This window comes from Entelurus aequoreus, linkage group LG19, assembly GCF_033978785.1.
Source record: "Entelurus aequoreus isolate RoL-2023_Sb linkage group LG19, RoL_Eaeq_v1.1, whole genome shotgun sequence".
Lineage (NCBI taxonomy): Eukaryota > Metazoa > Chordata > Actinopteri > Syngnathiformes > Syngnathidae > Entelurus > Entelurus aequoreus.
The window spans coordinates 32,078,062-32,097,702 of record NC_084749.1 but is presented as its reverse complement, the minus strand read 5'-3'; the positions used below and the strand labels follow the sequence as shown (position 1 = coordinate 32,097,702).

The window sequence follows — 19,641 nt, the reverse complement described above, 5'->3', positions numbered from 1 at the left end:
TTGTATTTCATAGCTGTTTTTTTCCATTCATTCCACCAAGTACTACCTCAGAAAAAAAATACCACCTTAATGATCAACATTCAACTACAGTAGCGTAGTAGGCCCATATATTCATTAAAAACAAGGCAGAGGTATTATTTAACAAGTATATTAAATGTTTTCGGCCACTGTAACATTACACACAGTTTGAACAGTAAAACTGTGTTTGAATACCGGAAAATAAAACACTGTACTTTGATCAAGTGATTTTTGGCGTACCACTAGATACAGCCCGTTTAGTACCGTATTTTTCGGAGTAAAAGTCGCTCCGGAGTATAAGTCGCACTGGCCGAAAATGCATAAAAAAGAAGGACAAAAACATATATAAGTCGCATTTTTGGGGGAAATTTATTTGATAAATTCCACCACCAAGAATAGACATTTGAAAGGCAATTTAAAATAAATAAATGGTAAATGGGTTGTACTTGTATAGCTCTTTTCTACTTTTTTCTTAAGGTAACTCAAAGCGCTTTGACACTATTTCCACATTCACCCATTCACACACTGATGGCGGGAGCTGCCATGCACGGCGCTAACCAGGCCCATCAGGAGCAAGGGTGAAGTGTCTTGCTCAAGGACACAACGGACGTGACTAGGATGGTAGAAGGTGGGGATTGAACCAGTAACCCTCAGATTGCTGGCACGGCCACTCTCCCAACTTCGCCACGCCGTCCTAAAGAATAGTGAACAACAGGCTGAGTAAGTGTACGTTATATGACACATAAATAACCAACTGAGAACGTGCCTGGTATGTTAACGTAACATATTATGGTAAGAGTCATTCAAATAACTATAACATTTAGAACATGCTATACGTTTACCAAACAATCTGTCACTCCTAATCGCTAAATCCCATGAACTCTTATACGTCTAGTCTCTTACGTGAATGAGCTAAAAAATATTATTTGATATTTTACGGTAATGTGTTAATAATTTCACACATAAGTCGCTCCTGAGTATAAGTCACACCCCCGGCCAAACTATGAAAAAAACTGTGATTTATAGTCCAAAAAATACGGTACATTTGAGAATCCCTGGTTTAGATAATGTTTTATGCTGAACTTTGTTATATGGGATATATTTACAGTGAACTCAGACAAAATATAGCCTGAGAGGTAAAACCCAAGAGAGTGCCCCCCTCCCCTCTCTCTTGTAGATGTTGGCAGCTGGACAAGAGGAGGAGATAGAAAATGTTGGTACAAAAACAGGATTGGAACATGTTGGTCTTGCTCCTTCTCAGTATGCGCGTCTGACGTTTCTTTTCTTTTTTGTGTTTCAGCCAGACTTCGTCACCCGGGTGAATACGTTTTGCGGTGGCGTCCACATACCTGCAGCACTAATATCACAGGCACTGGGGGCACAGCAAGCGTGCAGGTAGATCTGTCCTGGCTGACTAATGATGTGTCACAGGGGGTTGTTGGCTGTTGCTTATTATTGCTTATGTGAGTGTATGGCAGGTTGGGTTTCAGCACCATAACTCATTTTTCCTAATGGAATGCCCTCATCTTCTGTGTTTGTGTAACTATGTCTCTCAGCCATCAGCACTTTGTCCTACATCCCTTTTCTCATCATCGGTGTCTCAGATTTCTTTGCTTCTTTACAAATGTATCATTTGAACAGACCTGCAAAAATCTACGCACTTTTCTTCCACGGGCCGGATATTGACCTTTATATTCGTTTTTGTATGTGTCGCTGCTTTTTAGGTACACATGTAGTTACATTACGACGGTTTATGCTCAATGTTGATAGACTATTTAATTTTTTTAAATAAAAAAATTACCGTCTGTATGATGAATAAGTACAGAAATCCCTCAATGTGTGACCATTTGGGAGCTACATGGCTAATACGTGGCTTTTTGCAAACACAAACAGAATACATTCTGCACTGTAACTGATGTTATGCATACATTCAGCCAGGTGGGGGCGCTTAATTGCCAGTGGCAGCTTTTTCCCAATATTTTTATGCCAGGGGTTCTTAACCTTTTTGACCTGGGGACTAGAGATGTCCAATATTCCGATATTGTCCAACTCTTAATTACCGATTCCGATATCAACCGATACAGATACATACAGTCGTGGAATTAACACATTATTATGCCTAATTTTGTTGTGATGCCCCGCTGGATGCATTAAACAATGTAACAAGGTTTTCCAAAATAAATCAACTCAAGTTATGGAAAAAAATGCCAACATGGCACTGCCATATTTATTATTGAAGTCACAAAGTGCATTATTTTTTTTAACATGCCTCAAAACAGCAGCTTGGAATTTCAGACATGCTCTCCCTGAGAGAGCATGAGGAGGTTGAGGTGGGGGGGATAGGGGGTAGCGGGGGGTGTATATTGTAGCGTCCCGGAAGAGTTAGTGCTGCAAGGGGTTCTGGGTATTTGTTCTGTTGTGTTTATGTTGTGTTACGGTGCGGATGTTCTCCCGAAATGTGTTTGTCATTCTTGTTTGGTGTGGGTTCACAGTGTGGCGCATATTTGTAACAGTGTTAAAGTTGTTTATACGGTCACCCTCAGTGTGACCTGTATGGCTGTTGACCAAATATGCTTGCATTCACTTGTGTGTGTGAAAAGCCGTAGCTATTATGTGATTGGGCCGGCACGCAAAGGCAGTGCCTTTAAGGCACGCCCCCAATATTGTTGTCTGGGTGGAAATCGGGAGAAATTCGGGAGAATTGTTGCCCCGGGAGATTTTCGGGAGGGGCACTGATATTCGGGAGTCTCCCGGAAAAATCGGAAGGGTTGGCAAGTATGACTGGGAGACGCAACTGCTCTGTACTTCTCCCTACGTCCGTGTACCACTACGTAAAGCGGCGTTTTAAAAAGCCATACATTTTACTTTTTGAAACCGATACCAATAATTTCCGATATTACATTTTAAAGCATTTATCGGCCGATAGACATCTCTACTGGGGACCCAACTTTTTCACTAAAGATGGACCCAGGGCCCACTCAAACATCAACACTGAATTGCTAATCTTACTCTTGATTTTAATCTTATTCGATAATTATATATAACCTACTTACTGTTTAACAGGATAAACCTTGTCAAATGATATGAAACAAATCACAAAGATTATTATCAAGACTTAGGTCAGGCTGATTACAAAAATAAATACTAATAAATACTAGGGTTGCACATCTCTCTCTGATAAACGATTCGATATGCATCTAGATACACAGGTTACGATTCGATTCAAAAACGATATCCTTTTATTACAGACCGATTCGATTGGATTCGATTCCGAACGATACGATTCGATTTGACGGTTAATATTCAAGACTCCAAATCCCCAAGCATTGTGGCTTTACGGTACTGGCAAAAAAAACAGAACAACAAAATCACATGTCAATGTATTTATTTTTAGAGAATGGATCAAAAAAAGTCTGGCTGAATTGTAGGATGGGAACTCCAGAGGTAAAAGTAGCACAGAATAGTAACAACAAAGTGCAATATTTCAGCCTGAGCATAGTTTTGAACACTAGAGGTAGGTAACAAAGATTCAATATTTCAACCTGAGCATAGTGTTTTGAACACTATAGGTAACAAAGGTGCAACATTACAATGAAAACAAGTTACACACCTAGTACACATCTCAAAATGTGGCAACAATAAGCACAGTGTATAAATACATATGTAAAAAGAAAAATCAAACTACTGTGTGAGAGGTAACGTTTCCCAGGTCAAAAAGCAGCACTTACACTATGCCTGTGCATTTTCATCATCACTGTCCTGTTTTTTTGGAGGGCAGATTTTTTTAAGGAAAATCAACTGATCCACATGCTCATGTTTGAGCAGACTACGTTTTGTGGAAACTACGTCTCCCGCAGTACTGAACACACGTTCAGATTCCGTGTTTCACTTTATGTACTTTTTTATGCCGAAAGAGGCGATTTCAGCCACTTGAATGACGGCGAAATCATTAAAGGCTCACAATTTTTAATCCATCCACAAGTAAAGAGAACTTGGATTATTTCACTTTATGTACTTTTTTATGCCGAAAGAGGCGATTTAAAGGAGGCGATTTCAGCCACTTCGGTCATTACAGCCGAGTTTAGATATACTTTTCGAGACGAGTGACGTAAGCGCGCTCCCGCGTCAGGAGGTGCATTTTACGGCAGGGGTGCGTTTCCCGGCACAACACCGGGATGCAGAGGTATCTTTTAGCGAGAGATGACAGCAGTGGCAAGTCCTGCTGCTCTTTCCACCACTGTAGTGGTTTTTTTTAAAAATCTTTCTCGGTCCATTATCACCTTCGGTCAGACTGACGCTTTCGTTCTCCTCCACGTTCATTTTCCGTGTTGTCTCTTGTTTATCACTCGTGCTAATACCAGCTAGGCGGCTACCGCGTTTGGCGAGTAGCTTCAGCTCTCGCGTTGTTTTAGAGACGCTGGCGCATATTGTAATCTAGCCAACCCATGCAAAGTCTCGCGATAACCGATCCATGACTCTATAACCGATTCAGCTAGGAATTAATGGATTATTCGCATTGATTGAGGAGTCTGCTACCGATGCAATCTAATCGCTCACTTGTTGAATCGAATACTCGGTCGCATCGGTTTATCGTACACAACCCTAATAAATACTAATCAAATAAAATTAATTTAAACAAATGAAAATACAGCTTTAGCACCTTAGTCATAATTTCTGCGCTGAGGAAACTTCTCTATGACTTAAGTTACAGACGTCCTATGTTTGTTTTATATTGTCATTACTGCCACAAGTGGTGGAAAAGTGTACCATAGCTAATTACCGCTGCGGCCCATACGGACCACAGATGACAAAAAATATATTTTTTGGCGGCCCATCAATGGCCAATGGTTAAGAAACACTGCACTATTATCCACACTATTTTTGTGGCCCTAAACAAGACATTGTTTGTTGCCCCATTTGGGACATTACTATTACTTGTGTAACACGCTAAGGGGCTATAGAGCAATAATGTTAAAAAGTATAGTCACACTTTTATTTTCCACATAATGTCCAACGTTCATATGAAAAGGGCAAAAAATAGGTCCAAAAGGGAAAAGAAAAGCTTTATGAAACCATTTCCAAACTACTATGCTGCCTTGGCTTTAATTTAAAAAGTCAATCAATCATCAATCAATGTTTATTTATATAGACCTAAATCACAAGTGTCTCAAAGGGCTGCACAAGCCACAACGACATCCTCGGTACAGAGCCCACAAAAAAGTAAACAAAACACAATAAATGGCCAAAAACTATGAATCAAAACAATGTTTTTTCGGCATTATATGTTTAGGGAAAAGGTTTGGCTACAATATAAACCTAAAAAGTATGGCTGTATTTCTAAAACTGTGCGATGACAGCGTTTGAAGCGATATTTAATGAGCAATTATCTCTATGGGATTTTAAATGGGCGGGGCTGCGATACTGCCAAAATGAGCTAAAACTATTACTAAAAAACATGTTGACTCACCTCTGATTACCTGCAGAGCACGATGACGATCAGCTACTGAAGTGACCTGTCACCATAATCATGTGGCCCTCCCTACTGGTTGTGGCCCTAAGCAAACTGCATAGTGTTTATGCCAGGGGACGGCCCTGGTCTACAGTAATTTTTTAGAGGTGCATATGATCCTGGGGGGGGGGGGCGCATGTGTCCTCAGGGAACATGCTTTTTGTGCCGTACCAGAATATGACCAAGCGTATGTAGCACTTGGCTTCACTGTAACCACGGTGGGAGACGAGGAACAACCTGTGTGTTGTTTCCTTTAATGTTAATAATCTTACAATGTTATGCAGAGGTATAGTTATAACAATTTTATAGACAAATTGTACTATTTATAGTCACGGTGGATAATGGGAGGGCGCACGATATTTTCTTCTTCCTGGAGGAGGTGTAACAGAACATATTTGAGAAGCACTGCCGTAAGTCTTGAACTATAGAACATATGTTAATGGTTGGAGTATGCACTTTTGGGTGATATAAAGGTTATTCTGGTAATCTACATCACAGCAGCTCAGATGAGGCACCAAGCAGTGTGGGTGGGTTTTTGTTTTTTTTACAGTGCAGCCAGCCTGAAAGACTTGGAAGCAGATTTATTACAACAAAGTTCTGCAAAAAAGTGATATACTCAGATTGTGTTTTTTTTTTTTTTTACCCTTTGCATTAATATTTTGCCGTGTTTGTTGCATTTTTTTGCAATTTGTTTGATTGTAAATGATGTCGATTGAGGAGGTGATTCAAAAAGAAAAGAAAAGAGGAGCTATGTTCATATCTTGTTACTATTCAGTGTTTTATGGTTCATAGTTAATATTGTAAATCCCGCATTCTTTATTTTCATGTATTATGTCTTATTCAGTAAAAAAAAAATTAAATTCCATTCCGATTTTTTTAAGGTGGTTTGTCATAACGATTTAGCATTTTATCAGACACTGTTTTTTTTGTCTTAGTGTTCCTGAAAAAAGGGACCCAAGCACACATACTGTACAGCAGATTTTTACAACAAAACATATATATATATATATATATATATATATATATATATATATATATATATATATATATATATATATATATAATATGTGTATATGCATATGTACACTACCGCTCAAAAGTTTGGGGTCACATTGAAATGTCCTTATTTTTGAAGGAAAAGCACTGTACTTTTCAATTAAGATAACTTTAAACTAGTCTTAACTTTAAAGAAATACACTCTATACATTGCTAATGTGGTAAATGACTATTCTAGCTGCAAATGTCTGGTTTTTGGTGCAATATCTACATAGGTGTATAGAGGCCCATTTCCAGAAACTATCACTCCAGTGTTCTAATGGTACAATGTGTTTGCTCAGAAGGCTAATTGATGATTACAAAACCCTTGTGCAATCATGTTCACACATCTGAAAACAGTTTAGCTCGTTACAGAAACTACAAAACTGACCTTCCTTTGAGCAGATTGAGTTTCTGGAGCATCACATTTGTGGGGTCAATTAAACGCTCAAAATGTCCAGAAAAAGAGAACTTTCATCTGAAACTCGACAGTCTATTCTTGTTCTTAGAAATGAAGGCTATTCCACAAAATTGTTTGGGTGACCCCAAACTTCTGAACGGCAGTGTATGTATCTAATATATATAACGTGTATATGTATGTATATAATATAAATAAATGATAAATGGGTTATACTTGTATAGCGCTTTTCTACCTTCAAGGTACTCAAAGCGCTTTGACAGTATTTCCACATTTACCCATTCACACACACATTCACACACTGATGGCGGGAGCTGCCATGCAAGGCGCTAACCAGCAGCCATCAGAGGCAAAGGGTGAAGTGTCTTGCCCAAGGACACAACGGACATGACTAGGAAGGTAGAAGGTGGGAATTGAACCCCAGTAACCAGCAACACTCCATATAATATGTATATGTGTATATATATATGTATATATATAATATGTGTATATGTATGTATATAGTATATATATATATATGTATATATATCTATATATGTGTATATATATGTATGTATATATATGTGTATATATTTGTGTGTATATATATATATATATATATATATATATATATATATATATATATATATATATATATATATATATATATATGTATGTATGTGTATGTATATATATATATATATATATATATATATATATATATATATATATATATATATATATATATATATATATATATATATATATATATATATATATATATATATATATATATATATATATATGTATGTATGTGTATGTATATATATATATATATATATATATATATATATATATATATATATATATATATACATACAATTAAACACCCCAGACACATATTTTCTCTCAATGTGGTCCCCAAGTCGAAATAATTGCCCGGGCCTGCATTAAAAGTAACTAGTTAGCTTGTAGAACATTATTTCCTGTTTGTATGGGATTCGTTAAGAGGGCGTACTTCACATCTCTGCAAACGTCTTCTCTGATTTCTAATCAAAATTCGCAATACAAATGATTAGTTACAGCTGCAATAAAATTCACGCTCACGATGAAAGAAGCTAACCATTTTTTTTTTAGCCTCTTAACACCTGCAGAAAAGTCACACATAGACAAAAAATCATTCATTTATTCAACTGTTGACAATTTAGTCAGAGTACCTGGAGAGGAATATAACATGAAAAAATACATGTAGAAAATACACATAACAGATAGATTTTTATGAAAAACACATGTCTAGTGTCCCACTAGTAACTTCTTAATTCATGCTGTCATAGTTGATAAGTATAATTGCGCTGTGTGCAATTTGTTGAGGTCATTGAAAGAGATATTTGTTCAGTGAAGTGTATAATTTAAACAATGACATCATCTCTCACCCTTTGATGGTGCCCATAAACCTAGCTGCCAAGAACAAATTGTTGCAAGTGGTTTTTTTTTCTTCCCAAGATGAAATAAATATTATATTTGGTTCCCTAAGACAGGTAATATGTCACATGAAACATTGGGTCTCTCACAAACATTGACATACTTTCTCCCTCCAGGGTACCCATTACACCATCACAGGCCTACTGTTTGCCTGTAAGTACTGGGTGGCTGTGGCAATGAAGACGGATCCTGGGTCAGAGGCTGTTGCCTGGGTTACTACTCCGACTTGCTCCTCCGTCCGGGTCAAAGAAAGCCAAGTTTTACCCTGCTACGCTGAAGGTATCATCTTTGATTTTATGAGTGCTCATAAACTATTTTCATAAGATTGATAAAAGATTAGAAAAGGGAACGTTTTCTATCCTTTGTGTCAGAGCGCCCCCCAGCAGGCAGAAAGGTGGTACTCCGTCCCGAGCGGCTCACAGCAGAGTTTTATCAAGTCAATGGTACGTTGCTGGCTGTATTTCGCTGGCGGGTATCCCAGCATGCACTGGACATGGCAGAAGTTGAAGGGTTCCAGTTCACGTGGGTGCTGCAGTCAGGAGTTACCATGAGGACAAAAGGCCAGGAGGACATGCTTATCTCGCAGACGCAGACAGTTGCACCGGTGAGACAGAAATCAAGCACTGTGTATTTTTCCGTGTTTGTCATAGTTTCCATCTTTTGACTGGTCCATTGTCTTCTGCCTTTGTTTTCTACCTTTCAGTCTCAGCGGGCAGTGATGGTTCATGGCCTCCAGACTGACAGTATTTACCAAGTGCAGCTTCAGGTTTTAACAACAGGGGGCAGCAACGGTGCCGCGGTCTCCAAAACGTTTCAAACTCCTGTAAATGACACACCATTGTGAGGTAGCTTTTTTTGAATGCATACAAATAATCAGAGCATGAACGTCACTGGGTTTATTTTAGGGTGGCTTGGGCCCCGCTATAATCATAGAAAAGAAATTAGTTCAGGTCGGTACCGAAGTGGATGCTTTTGTAAGCTACAGACCGAAGTCCGTCTGTACCACCTGGTACTGCTTCATGTAAAATCAAACAGTGCCTTATTTTGATCAACACATTCCGGTTGCAGACTTGGCACCGGCTCAAGCACTTGGCGGGGTAACAAGTAGTCAAGCAATCAGAGCGGACTCAGCCTGACTGCCGTTAGGTTATGTTACATTTTTCCTTACCAACAAAGCAAGAAGGCCCTCAAAAGTAAACTTTTCAAAATGTGCGAGCTCGATGCTTTGATTGATTGATTGATTGATTGATTGAAACTTTTATTAGTAGATTGCACAGTACAGTACATATTCCGTACAATTGACCACTAAATGGTAACACCCGAATAAGTTTTTCAACTTGTTTAAGTCGGTGTCCACGTTGTGTTATATTATGTTATATTATTATGTTATGTTATATTCATGGTACTAATATATACTATCAGCATAATACAGTCATCACACGAGTTAATCATCAGAGTATATACATTGAGTTATTTACATTATTTACAATTAGCATTGGGTTTTCCATTTATATGCTACAGATAAGCACTAGTTCAAGTACCTCGGAGTCTTGTTCACGAGTGAGGGAAGAGTGGATCGTGAGATCGACAGGCGGATCGGTGTGGCGTCTTCAGTAATGCGGACGCTGTATCGATCCGGAAGGAGTTGAGCCGGAAGGCAAAGCTCTCAATTTACCGGTCGATCTACGTTCCCATCCTCACCTATGGTCATGAGCTTTGGGTTATGACCGAAAGGACAAGATCACGGGTACAAGCGGCCGAAATGAGTTTCCTGCACCGGGTGTTGGGGCTCTCCCTTAGAGATAGGGTAAGAAGCTCTGCCATCCGTGGGGAGCTCAAAGTAAAGCCGCTGCTCCTCCACATCAAGAGGTGGTTCGGGCATCTGGTCAGGATGCCACCCGAACGCCTCCCTAGGGAGGTGTTTAGGGCACGTCTGACCGGTTGGGAAGACTATGTCTCCCGGCTGGCCTGGGAGCGCCTCGGGATCCCCCGGGAGGAGCTGGACGAAGTGGCTGGGGAGAGGAAAGTCTGGGCTTCCCTGCTTAGGCTGCTGCCCCCGTGACCAGACCTCAGATAAGCGGAAGAAGATGGATGGATGGATGGATGGATGGAGATAAGCACTAGTGATTTTCAATGGCAATTTCAACACCTACGAATTTCAAATCAAAACTCTAGCTAAGTTGCACATTACAATTAAACAATAATGCAATAAGTACAATACTTGCCGTATGAACACTTTGTAGGTTTCAACAAGAGACAAGACTGGGAAATGGCAAAGACTTCTTCCTGGCTATCGTAGTCTATAGACTACTACCATCAACTGCCTCAGAAATCGCAACTGCTTGTAAAGTCTACTCTATAATAAAGTGTAGTACAGTACTTGCAAATGAGACACAGAAGAGTAAGAAAATAAGATAACGATTGGACAATGTTAAATGGGAAAAAAAAGATTTCATTTTTTAAACATTATTTGAACATTTATTGACACATTTGAACACACACAGAAGTACCGAAAATTGATACTGGAAATTGGCCGGGTGGTGTGACCCAAAATTCATATCACAATATAAATTGAATCCCTTCCCGCAAACAGTATATATCGCGGTATAAATGTTGCTGTGTACAACTTATAATGGAGGTGTTTCGCAATAGGTTTTGATGTCCCTTAGCAAACCTATATTGATTTAAAAAAACAACAACAACAAAAGCAAAGATATAATGTAATTTTTTGAGCATTTATTGTGCGGAAGAACAACATAAGTAGGCCTGGGTGATATGGCCCAAAACGTTCACAATATACGTTTTTATATTGATCGATATTGATAATAAATGATACTTTTGTGACTGCCAATAAATAGTAATATAATTTCCAACTTAGCAAGGGTGCTATTGATCAGTGGAGAAGGTGTCTGGTAGCCAAGTAGGATGAGTGTGGCAAAGGTGGTAAAAATAAATGCAGTCGACTTGAAGGTAGTTGCAGTTTTGAGACACTAGGTGGCAGTAGTGTATCAGCTATTGGACACTACAGAGAGTAGTTTGGGTGGCTTGTAGTTAAACGGACAAATTGGAAGTGTCAGGATATTGCCGCACTGTCTGCATTAAAACCAACAAAACTAAAGGCAAGTTTCTGTTATTGAGCTGATATCAAGAGATCAGTCTCTCGTCTCACTCCATGCAGAGAATCCCCAGCAAGACATAAAGACGGCGCAACCAAACTGGTAGTTGATACTGTCACGTGATTGGCTGTTAGCGTCTCACTCCCATAGCTCAGTGATACTTTCTGTTTTGCTGGCTTCCTAAAAAGCGCGAGTGACTTCATACAACGAACCTTACTTCGTAACTTCTAGTTTCTTCTGACCAAAAAATATATTGAATGTTTTATCGAATGGATTTTATATTGATATCGATTATGTATCTATCGTGATATTTTCTATATCATTTTTACCGTCATAACGTGTATTCCGCGCAGCCCTATAATAATCCGTATCAATTCCCAGGTACCGGGAATTGGAACCATATTGATTCAAATGTGAAAGGTACCCATCTGACGGATCTACACTTAACTTTAAAAAAAAACTGTGAGAATATGACTCAAACGCATCCAAACAATTAATAATACTAATGCAAATAATATAAAATGCTTTTATTATTTGATTAAAATGAAAAGAAAGGTGGCCAATAGGATGCTGGTTTGGTGTGTGGGTGCTCAATAAAAAAAGGTACTAAATACAACTCAGTGACTTGAGCTTCCACTGGTGATGCCGGTTGGCAAATGACAAATTATCAGACCAGAAGCTTAAAGTTGTCGTATATTGAAGAAGATTCTCGTACATTGCTGATTTGATGTTGCTCAGGGTCACATTCTACAACTAAACATTACCACAGACTATGTATAGTATAGCACAGGGGTGTCAAACTCATTTTAGATCGGGGGCCACATGGAGAAAAATCTACTCCCAAGTGGGCTGAACTGGTAAAATCACGGCACGATAACTTAAAAATAAAGACAACTTCAGATTGTTTTCTTTGTTTAAAAATAGAACAAGCACATTCTGAAATTGTACAAATCATAAGGGACAAGCGGTAGAAAATGGATGGATGGATGGATAATGTTGTTGTTGTTTTTTTACACTTACATGTTGCGGTTAAAAGTATTCTATCTTTATTTGTAGTTATTTATATTTTCTGAATAAATTATGTGATAATGTTGATCAGTCAACTCATTGGTGTTAATTTTCAATCTATGAAGACAAAAAAAATACATCGATATCAAATTACAGTATGTTGTTTATGTAGTTTGATCATTTTCCTAAAACATCATGTGGTTTATTTTGTACATATGTAGCATCATCTACAAAGATACAAATAATTGCTATTGCGACATCCAGTGGACACATTTAGAACATCAGTTTCTTTCATTCAAAAATTTCAGGTTCATTTTTATACTTAGCAAACTCATCCAGCGGGCCGGATAAAACCTGTTCGCGGGCCTGATTTGACACCCCTGGTATAGCAGTTGTAATTTACCCTTAAAAAATAACAGCACTGTTGGAACAAAGCTGTCACTAGCAGAACAGCGCTCCCACCTGGCTGTAAAGAAAAATGTAAGACAATGTACGACATGAGGCGCAGTGCAAGGTGTTACAGAGGGTACAATGATTGTATGTATATATATATATATATATATATGTATATATGTGTGTGTGTATAAATATATATATAAATATATATATATATATATATATATATATATATATTAGAGATGCGCGGTTTGCGGACACAACCGCGGACTCCGCGGATAATCCGCGGGTCGGGCGGATGCATGACGAAAAAAATTGATTTTAAATAGATTCGGGCGGGTGGCGGTTGAACCAATTCAGGAAAAAAAATACATAGTTAAATGTAGTTACCCACATACGAAAAACGAGCAGCACTCTTTGAAACAGGCAATTATTCATCAGGCACTGCTGCAGCTGTCACGCCAAATTTCTTCCCCCTACCAAAACCTCCCCCCCTCCCCATTTACTTCCGGGGCTGCGTCCAATAAAATCACAAAGTTGCCGGAGGTCCTTAACCGGCACGCGACTGTCCTGTTTCGCGCCTGTACAAAAAATAAACAATAATCGATTTCTTCAGATTCCAGCAGCTGTCAAAGACGAAGTATCCTACCAGCGACGGGCAGTCAAAGCCGAAGTGCTATCGATCGCTGTCAATGACCACGGAAGTAAATGGGGGGGGGGGGGGGGGGGGTTGTAGGGGGAAGAAATTTGGCGTGACAGCTGCAGCAGTGCCTGATGAATAATTGCCTGTTTCAAAGAGTGCTGCTCGTTTTTTGTATGTGGGTAACAACATTTAACTATGTATTTTTTGGCACACATTGAATGTCCTTGCTGCATTGGATCAGTCTCCTTTCTTTAACAGGAATTCCTTGCATCGTCTATATTAGATATATAACAACGGGTGGGTGGCGGGTGTATTTTCAACAAGGACTTCTTTAGCATCAAATTTTTCACATTACAAATTGTAAGTTGGTATTTTAATGGTCGGTGAAAAGTAATGTTTACCTACGTTTTCTAGGGGACAGAAACTAGATATTGTATTCCATGTGGTTTTTTTTTTTTTATGTTTTATGCATTTGATAGGGTAAAAAAAATACAGGGAATGAGAAACAGACACTCTTTTTTTTCCCCCTGCTCCCTCCCAAACATATTTTATATAAAAATACAAAATAATAAAAAAATCCATGTATTCCATGTGTTTATATAACTCATTTGTTATTTTGTAATAAAATACAAGAAGTTATCTTGAAGGGGAGCAAAAGCAGTGACTCTTCCAGAGAGCACAAAGAGTGAAAAGCATGAGTCAGATAACAATTCCTGATAAATATTCTTCAAATGAAGAATTAATTGATGAAGCTTATGTTTGTGTGAAAAATGCCATCATCACCCACCCCTTATCTTTCAATCATAGTGACGTGACTGAAACATTGAATTCAAAGCATCATTGCTACCATGATATATTATATTTTCGGGTGACTTGGATGATTTAGAACAGTGGTTCCCAAACCTTTCAGACATTTGACCTGAAGCCCTGGGGCGGCCCCCTACTCCTGCACACTTAAAATGCACAATTATAAAAATATCAATCAGTGTCGGAAAGTACACAATAAAACATCTGACTCTCAAACACTTCTCACATGTTTGATGTATTTAATTGATTGTTGACATTTTTTTTAAAACATATGTGTTTCATAAATATAATAATAATTGGGAATACGGTAATTATTATAAATAATTATTTATATAAATGATAAAACAATAAACCTCCCCCCGCTTTTTACATATTATAATGTGTTGCAATGCAGGAAGGCACTCAACTATATGTCTATTTATCTTCCAGTTTACAATCTAATCTAAATCAAAATCTCTTTCAATTTATTGATGCACCTTGGAAACAAAATTTAGAACAAATCACACTCCGTAAATAGTTTCTTTGAATTCTTGTATAATATCCTTTTATCAGAATGATCATCTCAACACTGAAATGGTTGAAATCATATTTGAACACACCATGTCCTCCCATTTAGACAGCTCAGCAGGGTTACCCCGTCCCCAAGGATCAATGTTGGACCCTATGCTCTTCAGTGTATACAGTATGTTAATAATCTTCCTGCTGACATCTGTTCAGAGGTTGGCACACTAGTTAATGTACGCAGAAGTTGCTGTTGTATATGTCCAAATCAAAAGAGAAATCTGCATTTGTTCCTGAGCTCAATGGAAAAAAAACTGTAAAATGGATGATGCATTTATGGCTAACATTAAATCCTAATACAACTCTACGTACTTTACACCAGTGTTTTTCAACCTTTTTTGAGCCAAAGCACATTTTTTGCGTTGAAAAAATCCGGAGGCACACCACCAGCAGAAATCATTATAAAACAAAACTCCGTAGACAATAAAAAGTTGTTGTCGCAATTGTTGGATATGACATTAAACCATAACCAAGCATGCATCACTATAGCTCTTGTCTCAAAGTAGGTGTACTGTCACGACCTGTCACATCACGCCGTGGCTTATTTTGAGTTTTTTGGTGTTTTCCTGTGTAGTGTTTTAGTTCTTGTCTTGCGCTCCTATTTTGGTGGCTTTTTCTCTTTTTTTGGTATTTTCCTGTAGCAGTTTGATGTCCTCCTTTGAGCGATATTTCCCACATCTACTTTGTTTTAGCAATCAAGAATATTTCAGTTGTTTTTATCCTTCTTTGTGGGGACATTGTTGATTGTCATGTCATGTTTGGATGTACATTGTGGACGCCGTCTTTGCTCCACGTAAGTCTTTGCTGTCGTCCAGCATTCCGTTTTTGTTTATTGCAGCCAGTTCAGTTTTAGTTTCGTTCTGCATAGCCTTCCCTAAGCTTTAATGCCTTTTCTTAGGGGCACTCACCTTTTGTTTATTTTTGGTTTAAGCATTAGACACCTTTTTGCCTGCACGCTGTCTGCCGCTGTTTCCGACATCTACAAAGCAATTAGCTACCTGCTGCCACCTACTGATATGGAAGAGTATTACACAGTTACTCTGCCAAGTTCTAGACAGCACTGACACTCAACAACAACACATAATTTGCAGACTATAATTACTGGTTTGCAAAAAATATTTTTAACCCAAATAGGTGAAATTAGATAATCTCCCACGGCACACCAGACTGTATCTCACGGCACACTAGTGTGCCGTGGTACAGTGGTTGAAAAACACTGCTTTACACCATTTTAAATTGACCATAAAGAAATGGTTAAATGATCGTCAGGTTTGTAGCCATTAGATGTGTCTATCTAATGCAGTGATTCTCAAACTGCTTCAGCTAGTGCGGGGGTCGGCAACGCGCGGCTTTCGAGCCACAAGCGGCTCTTTAGCGCCGCCCTAGTGGCTCCCTGGAGCTTTTTCAAAAATGTATGAAAATGGAAAAAGATGAGGAAAAAAAAAAGTTTTTGTTTTAATATGGTTTCTGTCGGACAAACATGACACAAACCTTCCTAATTGTTAGAAATCCCACTGCTTACATTAAACATGCTTCACTGATGAGAGTATTTGGCGCGCTCCATTTTGTCCTACTTTCGGAAGTCCTTCAACGCACCGTAGTCTGTTTACATGTACAACTTTCCTTGATGCTGCCACAGAAAGACGTGTTTTAAGCCACTCCTTCTTTGTCTCTATTTGTCCATCAAACGTTTTATGCTGTGCGTGAATCCACAAAGGTGAGCTTTGTTGATGTTATTGACTTTGTGGAGTGCTAATCAGACATATTTGGTCACTGCATGACTGCAAGCTAATCAACGCTAATATGCTATTTATGCTAGCTGTATGTACATAATGCATCATTATGCCTCCTATATTTTAGGTATATTTGAGCTCATTTTTTTTGTAGTTTCCGTTTCCTTCAACTTGAACACACACATCTTTACCTTTGGCCATTCTAAGACAGTAATTTCCAGAAGTTATCACACCCTCCGAAAAGCCTATGTTTTAATAATGTTTTCCAATGTTGTAAAAATGTGTAGAATAAATATTACATTTCAACATTTCTGTCAACAAAGATTTGCGTCAGCCTGCGACACATAGTCATTTTGATAGTAGGCTAATATAGTTAATGTAGACACTTACATCATGTGTTGGCTTAATTATAACACTTATATAAGGCTTTTCATTTTTTGCGGCTCCAGACAGATTTTTTTTTTTGGTCCAATATGGCTTTTTCAACAATTTGGGTTGCCGACACCTGAGCTAGTGGTATGCCAAAGAATCACTTGATTAAAGTAGTTTTTATTTTTCTATATTCAAACAGAGTGCTACTGTTCAAACTGTGTGTAATGCTACAGTGCCCAAAATATTCAATATACTCATTAAATAAAACCTCTGCCTTGTTTTTAATGAATACTTAGGCTTACTATTGTACTGTATTTTAATGTTGGTCATTATGGAGAGTCAAGTGTTTTCCAGGGTGGTACTTGGTGAAAAAAGTTTGAGAACCACTGGTCTAATGTATTCATTGTTGTTGATCTCATCTTTCTGCGGGTGGTCTCTTTTTATTGAAGCGTTTTTTCATCTGTAGTTTAAAGTTTATTGGTAAATATGTTTTAATGTTCTGTCACTTTGCCTTTGCGAGGGGACAACAAAAGAAAATTAGCTGTGCAATAGTATGTGCAATGTCCCTATCAAATAAACCAATAAAATAAACTAATAATTGTGTGTATCTTTTTCAGATCTACGTGCTACAGGACTCTGCTGCACCATTGTTTTCTTTTTACCAACAACTGGTATGTCATTCGAGATGCAACTTGTTTTAATTTAAAGGTCGAATGAAGCACATTCAGAAGAAGTATTCTCCCCTCTTGCATTGATTGTTTTGTAAGCAGACATCATTTTAAGGGGTCAGGTGACAGTTCCTTATTACAGATAATGTAAAAAGTCAAGTCTGCAACAGTAATATACAGTACATCACACTTCTCCCAAAGACATTTGCTGAACTAAAGATGAATGCACTCAACTTCACTGGAACCAAATGACACCCTTAGGGAGGTGTTGGCACCAATTTTGTATTATATCATGTAGAAAATGATTTAGCACTGACCTTATGTACAAATACAAATATATAGATTGTGTTTATTTCAGAGGGACTGCAATGTTATCTTAAATGTGGTTCTTTTTGCTGAAGAAAACTCAAATATAGTGTATTTTAGATATTGTTATTTTTCAACTTTGTACTCAAATGTGTATGAATGTGTTTGTTTGATACATTTTTGGTCTGTTCATGATATTGCGTTATACTATTCAGGACTTTTCCACACTGTTTTATTGGGCTCGTGGAAGAAAGAGGATTTAAATGTTAGTGTACCCCGTCCCCAAGGATCACTCTTGTTACCCTTCATGTTGCCATTTTTTATGTATATTTTTTATTCTAGTTACTTCAGTTTTGAGCATATTTCATTGTATGCATCAATTGTTGTATTTATTATTTTCCTGTATTTGTTATTAAATGTGTGTTGCGTCAATGAGCTTTGTGAGCATTGGTATTATTAAGGTAAAAAAATGAAATTATTATTTTATTCTGGAAAAAATATATTTATTTTGTAACCATCTCAATTATATAGGCCAATAACAAGTAACAAAAGTATCTAAAGTTAAGATTTGCGTTGTGTAGACAAAGTTGTATTTTTTTATACAACTATGACCAACAAAAATTACAAGCTATGTATGGATATATATATATATATATATATATATATATATATATATATATATATATATATATATATATATATATATATATATATATATATATATATATATATATATATATATATATATATATATTTGTTTCATCTGACCACAGAACTTTCCTCCAGAAGTAGGTCTTATCTTTGTCCATGTGATGTCAGATGAAACAAAAATTTAGCTGTTTGGCCACAATATCCAGCAATATGTTTGGAGGACAAAATGTGAGGCCTTTAATCCCAGGAACAAGATGCCTACCGTCAAGCATGGTGGTGGTAGTATTATGCTCTGGACCTGTTTTGCTGCCAATGGAACTGGTGCTTTACAAAGAGTAAATGGGACAATGAAAAAGGAGGATTACCTCCAAATTCTTCAGGACAACCTAAAATCATCAGCCCGGAGGTTGGGTCTTGGGCGCAGTTGGATGTTCCAACAGGACAACGACCCCAAACACACGTCAAAAGTGGTAAAGGAATGGCTAAATCAGGCTAGAATTAAGGTTTTAAAATGGCCTTCCCAAAGACCTGACTTAAACCAACAAATTTAGCTGAACTTCACCAATTTTGTCAAGAGGAGTTGTCAACAATTCAACCAGAAGCTTGTGGATGGCTACCAAAAGCGCCTTATTGCAGTGAAACTTGTCAAGGGACATGTAACCAAATATTAACATTGCTGTATGTATACTTTTGACCCAGCAGATTTGGTCACATTTTCAGTAGACCCATAATAAATTCATAAAAGAACTAAACTTCAGCTCCAATCACTCTATCACAAAAAAATAAGAGTTGTAGAAATTATTGGAAACTCAAGACAGCCATGACATTATGTTCTTTACAAATGTATGTAAACTTTTGACCACGTTTATACATACTTTTTTATTATTTAAAAAAAAAACCATAACCATATCTAATTTGAGTTCAATTAAAATACTGTAA

The 19,641-nt window shown here is 37.7% G+C and overlaps 1 protein-coding gene across 1 annotated transcript in view; it reads left to right on the top strand.

Annotated features, from left to right (window-relative positions):
* anos1b (anosmin 1b) overlaps positions 1–18,483 on the top strand; it is a 104,054-nt gene extending 85,571 nt beyond the window's left edge. The window contains exons 11-15 of the mRNA XM_062028312.1: positions 1,319–1,413; positions 8,558–8,720; positions 8,813–9,045; positions 9,145–9,286; positions 17,695–18,483. Of these exons, the coding sequence (XP_061884296.1) occupies positions 1,319–1,413; positions 8,558–8,720; positions 8,813–9,045; positions 9,145–9,285 (632 nt within the window). The 3' untranslated portion in view covers position 9,286; positions 17,695–18,483. The remainder of the gene's footprint in view (positions 1–1,318; positions 1,414–8,557; positions 8,721–8,812; positions 9,046–9,144; positions 9,287–17,694) is intronic.
* The last annotated feature ends 1,158 nt before the right edge of the window (positions 18,484–19,641 follow it).